The sequence below is a fragment of the Lipotes vexillifer genome, unplaced genomic scaffold (genome assembly GCF_000442215.2).
Source record: "Lipotes vexillifer unplaced genomic scaffold, Lipotes_vexillifer_v1.1 scaffold39, whole genome shotgun sequence".
Classification (NCBI taxonomy): Eukaryota; Metazoa; Chordata; class Mammalia; order Artiodactyla; family Lipotidae; genus Lipotes; species Lipotes vexillifer.
Genome location: NW_006787038.1, coordinates 358,640 through 367,429, shown reverse-complemented (window position 1 = coordinate 367,429; position 8,790 = coordinate 358,640). Strand labels below are relative to the sequence as shown.

Here is an 8,790-nt window from a genome sequence, read left to right as displayed (position 1 = left end):
AAAAAAAAAAAAAAAAAAAGAAGAAGTCTCGAAACGTCAGAGGCTTGGCCAAGGCTTTGTTTGAAAACGTATGTATGGAGGGGAAAACGATGGAAAAACCTCAAAACGACCACCACTGTTGTGCCCTGCTGGGGGTACTGGAGGTTTTTCTTTAAATGTATTTGACAACGTGTCTATAATATGGTAATGAGAACTGCGAAATGCAGTCAGTGTAGCAAAGAGATCCCCCAAAGATGGGGCCCAGCATAGGGCAACGCAGGGCGGGGCAGCAGTCGGAGGGACTCGCGCACTTACCGCCGTAGTACGGCAGCCACTTGTACCGCCGCCCCTGGAACTCCTGGCCGTCGAACTCGGCGCACTGCTCCGCCCTGAAGTCGCGGGCGCCATCGGGACAGCTCTGCGGGGCGAAGGGGACAAGGGAAGGGGCTCGTGGGTCCACCACTGGGGTCTGCCGCCCGGTTAGCCCCGGGGAGGTGGGGTCCTGTCCCAACCCCCGCTGTAGCGTCGGGGAGGTGGAGTCGGGCCCCCAGGGCTCCCGTGCGCCCGCTCTAGGGGCCTTGGGCTGCCCGGGCGAAGCTATCATTTCAGGGTGGGTGAGGAAGGGGTTGCTGTGCACCGACAGGAGGGCCCCCCAGGGCTAGGATGTCAGCCGAGCAGGGCGTCCGGGAAGCTGTGCCCCACCCCCGGGGGCTTCACCTTACCTCGGGGCGGCAAGAGCGGTGGCTCCGGGAGGGGCCCACGCAGCTGGAGCCCCCATCTCTCCTGCAGGGCGAGAGCGCTGGGAAGACCCGAACACCCATGACCCAACACCCCGCCCCCTCCTGGGGCTCCCCCCCAGGACCCCAGCTTCGGTGGCGCCACCTGGTGGGCAGCACTGGGCCCGAGGGGTGGCAAGGAGAGGAGGGGTGCGGCCTCACACATAAATCCCTTCAGGTAGGTTTAATCAGCCCTCTGATTATACCTGGGAGAAGCCAGACCCAGAAGTCTAACTTCCCCAGAGTTTGTCTAACTTGGGGCCACTCTGCCTCTTAAAGCAAATTCCCAGAGAAGCCTCAAATTCTGCCCTTGGAGACACAATAAGATGTAATACCTACCCACTTGGTAAGGTTATTCTGCCATTTAAGGAGTAAATGAGGATAAGGCACTTATAATAATATCTTATCTCCCTCTTCACGCAAAGTTTTCAGGAACAGTTAAACCCACTGACAGGCAGGGTGTCATCACCCCTTCTTTTGCACCCTATAGTACCTATCAGAGTGCAGAGCACAGAGCAGGTGCTAAGTCACTTAGAGTGAAAAACATCTATACTTGACAAAGAAGCTGACAGTAGAGAAACCACACAGGTTAAACTGTTGAAGGTTATTCATTAATTCAACAAGAATTCACTGCACCTGCCAGGCACAGCACGAGGATCTAGAGACTCGGGGTGGATGAAGCAAGAATGGCTCCAGCCCCCTGAAATAAGATTGTTGTTGCAGTCCGAGTGTAAGTACGTGGAAATGACTCAATTTCAAATTCTCCACTAACGCTGCTCCCAGCACAAATCCATTACGTCGTAGGTCCTGCCTCTGTGGCCTGGCACTGGCCCGGGACACCTAGCCCAAGACCCAGCTGCTCCCTCACGCCTGCCCTCTTTTTACAAGCTGGCCCATTCCTGCCTTCCTACCTCTGGGAGTAGCAGGGCCGCTCCCGGAAGCTGACACCCCCTCCACAGGTCCGGCTGCAAGGGCTCCAGCTGCCCCAGGAGCTCCAGGTGTCACTCTGCCGCCTCACCCTGGGAGCCTGCGGGAGGAGACACTCAGGAGGGACTCAGCACTCGGAGCCCCACAGGGTGCTCAGGGCTCCCCCGGGGCCCCCTGTCTCAAAACACCCCCTCCCCTGCAAAGAACCTGAGATCTCGTCTCCTAGAGCCAAGCCTTCAGGACGGCAGCACCACCAGGCATCCAGACATATTCATTTGGGGAACTGGCCAGCTGTCACCATAAGGAGCTGGGAGCCGGCCTTCTCATCCGTCAACGCCACCTCCACCAGCCGCCCCTACTCGCCAAGTACAGTGGGCAAGCCGCCAAGCTGGGGGCAGAGATCTCTCCCCTGACCATGATATCCCCTGGCTGGGAAGAGCCTGGTTTGAGAACCAAGATGTCTGCAAACATTCCCTTGAATGGAAGCCCACGGATCAGCAGAGCATGCCCTTCCAGGAGGGAGATACAAAAGGGCAGGAAGAACAGCGTGTCATCAGGCAGGCAGGGCTCCACCTGTGCGGGGAATGTTGCCCACGGGCAGCGCCATGTTTTTGTAGCTCTGGCCTATTAGAATAAGAACTTAATCTAATCGTGCGTGCGTGCGTGCGTGCATGTGTGTGTGTGTGTGTGTGTGTGTGTGTTGGAGTGGGGGCTGTGGTTTCTTCCTGCCGGTCTGTGGCAGGGACTCCCACAACTTCCCCAATATCCATCCTCCCCTTCTCCTATTAAGAGAACCCTTGACTCTCAGCTGGATACCTGGCTGCCTCCACCCCAAAATTCATTTCCCAGATTTCCTGCAGCTAACCACAGCTATATCACTAAATTCTTGTCAGTGAGATGTACATAAAAGTGTTGGGTAGCAGCCTCCAGTACAGGCATACCTCAGAGATATTGTACGTTTGGTTCCAGAACACCGGTATAGAACAAATATCGTGAAAAAGCAAATCACACAAATATGGGGATTTCCCAGTGCCTATAAAAGTTGTTTGCATTATACTGTAATCTATTAAGCATATGTCTAAGAAGAAACAGAAACAAATGTATGTACCTCAATATAAAGTACTTGGGACTTCCCTGGTGGCACAGTGGTTAAGAATCTGCCTGCCAGTGCAGGGGACATGGGTTCAATTCCTGGTCCAGGAAGATCCCACATGCCGCGGAGCAACTAAGCCCATGCACCACAACTACTGAGCCTGCGCTCTAGAGCCCAAGAGCCACAACTACTGAGCCCGTGCCACAACAAATGAAGCCCGTGCCCCTAGAGCCCATGCTCCGCAACAAGAGAAGCCACCGCAATGAGAAGCCTGCGCACCGCCATGAAGAGTAGCCCCCGCTCGCCGCATCTAGAGAAAGCCCACACGCAGCAACAAAGACCCAACACAGCCAAAAAAAATAAAATAAAATCATTTATTTTTAAAAAGTACTTTATTGCTAAAAAATGCTAACCATCATCTGAACTTTCAGAAAGTCGTAATCTTTTTGCAATAGTAACAAAGATCACTGATCATAGATAACTAACAAATAATGATGAAAAATTTGAAATATTATGAGAATTACCAAAATGTGACACAGAGACACAAACTGAGCAAATGCTGTTGGAAAAATGGCACCGACAGACTTGCTCGACACAGAGTTGCCACAAACCTTCAATCTGTAAAAAATGCAATATCTGCAAACGCAATAAAATAAGGTGTCCCTAAGAGATAGCTTGCATGTGCATTTGTCCTTTTTCTTCTTCCTCCTGTATTCCTTCCTGCTATTTGCAAATCAGATGTGATGGCTGGAGTTGGAGCAGCCTTCTAAACTATAAGGTAATTTGGGAATGGAGGCTTCACATAGTGAAGCAAAGATAGAATCCGGAGCCTGGAGGATGTCGTGAGACAGAACATCCCTAGACTTCTGACCTCTGGGTGTTTATTTGAAAGAGGGATCAAGTCTTTCTTGTGGAAGGACTGTTATTTGGGACTCTGTAACAGAAAAATAATCCTAATAGATACAGTTTCCCACCCGAAAGATCTGACACCCTGCAGCTGGCATCAGAAGCCCACATGCTACACACATATTCTCTCATTCACTCCTCAGAACAACCTGACGGACCCCAGTGCACGGAGAAAAGAGAGGCAGAGAGAGAGGGAGCCACGTAGGAACAGGTGGACACAATAGCAGGTTATCTTCACTCAAGGCCTCTGCTCTTTCACCAGGGTCCCACCGACCTCAACTGGAGAACCAACGCCGACACTAGCCGAGGCCTAAGGAGCTGGAGAGGTGTTGGACTTGATTTCTTGCTAGGAGGCAAAAGGTGGACTGGAAATATGTCCTGTTTGCTGGGAGGGGACTTTATTTTAGGGCATCACGACATAAGAATCTCTAGGTGAAAAAAATCCCTGCCATTTTCCAGAGGAAGAATTCAAGTCCTAACGTGGAAAAGCAAACTCTTCCTCCCGTCGCGAGCCAGCCGCCGCGTCACGGGATCTCAGGTGAGGATGGAGGTTTGCGCACGCGCAGATTACTCAGTGTTCTAGCGCCTCGGTGCTAAACATCAGGTTTTCCTTGTTTTATAATAAAACCAGAACCCTGAATCAGAACAACTCACACACGCAATGAACCACGTACAAAACCAAGAAGGAAGGGCCAGCCAGACCAAAGGTCTGAGCTTTCACTCCTCAAATCATTTACCCTTCAGTTCTAACTGGGCCAAAATTGCCAAGCTTCCAAAAACCAGCGAACCAGAATATCAAAGTGTTCTCTCTATGAAATTTAAACTAAAATTTACTTGGATCCGTTCCCGTTTTAAAGGGGAAGATATTGAGTGTCGGGTTGGAAGGTGACTTTCCAGGGACCACAAGCACCTCCACTCCAGAATCATCACTACAGTACAAGAATTCTGGAAGCGGCCCACAAGAACTGCTGCTTTCTCATCCTGCCGCCTCGGCCTGGCTACTAATTACCTCTGACCAAGTCCTGTTTGGATGTCAGTCTCACTCCTGAAGCACGAGACTGAGCCTCCCCAATCTACCCTTCCCTGCGACTGGGCTGGGCTTACCGGCTTACCCCTGCCACCCAGCCACCTTGTGCCATCAGGATGGGGTGGGGGGGGACTCACCTGAATACAGGACCCCTTAAGTACCAAGCCTTATAAACATCCCCTTGCCCCCGAGCCCAGCACCCGTGAAGCAGGCATCCTAGAGCCAGGCCCTGTCCTGTACTTTAGTTTCTCTGACAAAAAGAAAGCAGTCAGCCAGCAGCATCACAGGCACATCTTGTTTCTCTATAATTACCCAAACCATGAGCCGCATGATGGTGTGAAGCCAGAATGAGCTGCTCCAGTCCACCCTCACCCTGGGACTGTCCTCACCTGCCTCCTGACGCTCTCAGCACCCCACCAGCTCCTCCTCCAACTCCCACCTGGGCAACTCAGGAGCCCCCTTTCCTGCTGCACTGTTCCCAGGGGATCAGCTGCCCGACATGCATGGGTGAGGGTGGGAGTGGGAACAGAGGCAGAGGCGAGGAGACTGGAAATCCCCCTCGTGAAGCCTCCCCCGACCAGCCTGGGGTTGGGGGCGGCAAGGGGCGTGGTGCTTTATCCCTCCGTAATCAGCTACTCACTCTGCTCAGGCTGACCCCTGTCAGCACTGAGAATGATCCCATGAAGTTCTGGGGTTCCGGTGAGGAAGTCCTGGCCTCAGCTAGAACCGGCCTGGGCCATGGGGCAGGGGGCTGCACCCAGCTAAAACCAGCCTGAGCCACACCCTCCCCCAGACAGTGCAGGGGGTATGGAGAGTTTTCAGCCCCAGCTATCCAGGTGTCTCTAAGGGAGAGAGCACCTAAGAGGACCCAGGTTGCTATGGATACCTTGACTCACTTCACCTGCATGCAACCTGTGGGTGGGTGTTATTATCTCCCCGCCCCCCCATTAAAGGAATCTAAAACCTGGTGATTTGCTTAGGGTCACAGCTGTTAGGAGGTGGCTCTGAGTTTCATCCTGGTGTCCTGACACTGTCACCATGCCCCACCCCCACCCTGAGCTCTGAGCTTCACGCAGCCAGGCACTAGGATAACGCCTGTGCCGAGGACCTCAGAGTGTGGCACTTAGGGAACAAGGACCATGGGGAGGCAAAGATGACCCGGGGAAGCCAGAAGGTGGTGGAGAGGACATGAGAAAGGGAGCTCTAGCCCACTCTCTGCTCTGACTGTGGCCCATGCTAAATCCGTGTGGCTCTGGAGCAGTGCCCACTGCTGACATCCATCCCTGCCTGCCCCTCTCGGCCCTGGTCGGAGGAGTCCTTCTCATCCTCCACTCACATTTCCACTGAGGCATCATTCCCCCTGCCCTCCCCAAGGCAGCAAACAGTTTGGGTCCTTTCTCAGGGGTCCTCCTGCTGGCCTCAGAGGGCTGGGTAGGGCTGTGGGTCTCCCCCTGCAGAGCGCTCTCCAGGGACAGGACGGAATCTGTGCCCTCCATCCTGTCAACGCAGGAGAAACTTGGCAGGAGCAGCCTCCAGGACCAAGCCCTGCTCTGCAGACAGTCCCTTCCCCAAAGATCGGTCCTGTGGTCTAGAAGATTCTCTGTACCTCCATAGAACCCAGGTATGTTCTCCAGGGAGCCCTGTCCTTCGGGCTAATGAAACCACTACTGTGATCACCAGTTGACTTCCTGTGTCCACTTTCTAAATGTGCACTAATGCGGTAGCCACTAACCACGAGTCTATTTAAATTCACATTAATCAAAATCAAATAAGATTCAGTTCCTCAGTTGCATGAGCCACATTTCATGTGCTCAGTAACCACATGAACTGAGTGGTTATCTTATTGGACAGCACAGATGCAGAACATTTCCATCATCTCAGAAGGTTCTATCGGTCAGCCCTGCTCTAGATGCTAACCCCAAAGGCAGTGGGGAATGGCTGGCGCCCCAAACCTCCCCATTGAGGAGCAGCTGAGTTTGGTCCCAGGCAGGTGGCAGACATCTGGTGGGATGGGCCACCTAGCCCTGCATCTTAGCTGGTGCCAGCACTGACCTCCTCTTCCTTCCACCGTGATATACCACCCGGACAGGACGTTCCCAGCATTAGCAGTGCCCACCACCCCGACCCCCGGCACCTTCCGAAGGGGGAGGGCGCTGGGACGTTGCCATTTCTGCAAACTGTGCCCCAAAGCCAGGCGGGAAGTTTCAAGGTCCCACCCCTCTTTGAAGGAGCTGGGGCCGAGGGTTCCCTCCTCCCACACCACCGTCCCCGTCGCCGACATTGGCCCTCTCCTGGGGATGGCGCCACTGCTGGGGGTGCTCCAGCCGTCGGGGGCTCCGGCCCGCGGCCAAGCCCTCGCCCCCGCCTCCCCAGCAGGGTCGTCCCGGGGTGGGGCGGGGCGGGGTGGAGGGGAAGGGTCGAACTCACCGAGGACCCGGGCGCCGGGGGCAGCAGCAGAAGCGCGAGCAGCAGCAGCCACATCTCGGCCTGGCCTGCGGGAGAGGCCAGGGTTGGAGCGCGTGGGCGGGACAAGGCGCCGCCCCACCCACCCCGAGTCCCGCGCTCCCCGCGGTCTCCTGGGCCGGCGCGGCGGGGGTGGCCTGTCCCTCCCTCCCGGCTGCCCACAGGTGACCCGGACACCCGCAGAGGGACTGGTGGGGATGCCATGGGGCGCAGCGGAGCGGCCATGCCACTCACACCGTGAGGGAGGGAAGGCCCTTCTATAACTGGCTTCTAAAAGTTCAAGAGTAACTTCTTTCAGGGTTTCAGAGGGATGGAAAGAGGGTAATTAAAAATACTTCCTTAAAAACAAAAACAAGGGCTTCCCTGGTGGCACAGTGGTTGAGAGTTGGCCTGCCGAGGCAGGAGACGCGGGTTCGTGCCCCGGTCCGGGAGGATCCCACATGCCGCAGAGCGGCTGGGCCCGTGAGCCATGGCCGCTGTGCCTGCGCGTCTGGAGCTTGTGCTCCGCAACGGGAGAGGCCACAACAGTGAGAGGCCCGCGTACAGCAAAAGAAAAAAAAAATTCCTTGTTAAAAGACCGGGAGTTTAGAATCAAAGCAATCAGACTCACTGTTTTAATTCAGCAAGAGATTCTTTTTAAAAAGCCATTACAGCGCTTGTTTAAAAACTCGTTAATAAAAATGTTTTTTAAAGTCTCTGCAGGCACTTTTAAAACTCAAATTAAATGCTTTAAAAATGTTAATTGTATCTTACTTTAAACCCAAGCCAGCATTTCTCTGTACTGGAGAAGCTCCACAAGCAGGTTCCCTAAGGGGTGTGTGTGTGTGCAGAGTGAGTGCAGTGTGTGCGTGTGTGCAATGTAGTGTGTGTGTGTACAAAATGCCTGTGTGGAGTTTGGTGTGTGCACGCATATGATGTGTGCGAGTGCAGCAGGTACACAGTGTCTGAGTGCAGTCTCGTGCATGTGTGCAGTAGGTGTGCATGTGTGTACATGTCACTGTACTGGAGAATGACATACACAACGTGCCCCTTTCAGTACAAAACATTAAACAAGTACTGGCTTGTATGCTTAAGTTTTAAAATCTGAAATTCTATCATTGTTCTCTTTAATTTTCTTAAGCATAAAATGACTGCAGTTTAGAAGAACAAAATAGAGCATACCTAAACCAGGTTCAGCCAAACATAACTTGGCACATTTAACCATGCACACGCTCCGTTAATTTAGCACCAACTGTGATTCACGTAGGCATCATTTTCTCTGCAAACCGGAGGTCCCCGCGGCTGGCGGGGTGAGGGCGGTGGCGTGCTGCCTCCCGCTCGCACCGCCGCTGTCCAGCCTCGCCTTTGCGGCCCCTCGTGTAAGAACCGCGCGCGGGAGGGGAAGCCGAGGTGCCCGGGGAGTCTTGTTCTCGGGCTAACGGCAAAGATGCTGCTTCTCTAAAGTCGAGACTGCCTTCAGGGGGCGGGGATGAGCGTAGCTTAAGGAAAGACGGCAGGAAGGACAGAAGAAAAGAACTTTTATTTATAGTTGCTACTGGGAGCGGCGGACTCCGGCCGAGCGAGTCTGCGGCTCCGCGCGGGGCGTGCCGGGAGCCGGCGTCTAGGGGCCCCTCGCGCCC

The 8,790-nt window shown here is 54.1% G+C and overlaps 1 protein-coding gene across 1 annotated transcript in view; it reads right to left on the bottom strand.

The window, feature by feature from the left end:
* Positions 1-7,192, bottom strand: part of PAPLN (papilin, proteoglycan like sulfated glycoprotein) — a 31,769-nt gene extending 24,577 nt beyond the window's left edge. The window contains 4 exon segments of the mRNA XM_007459785.1: positions 295-397; positions 702-762; positions 1,667-1,782; positions 7,136-7,192. Of these exon segments, the coding sequence (XP_007459847.1) occupies positions 295-397; positions 702-762; positions 1,667-1,782; positions 7,136-7,189 (334 nt within the window). The 5' untranslated portion in view covers positions 7,190-7,192.
* Positions 7,193-8,790: the final 1,598 nt, after the last annotated feature.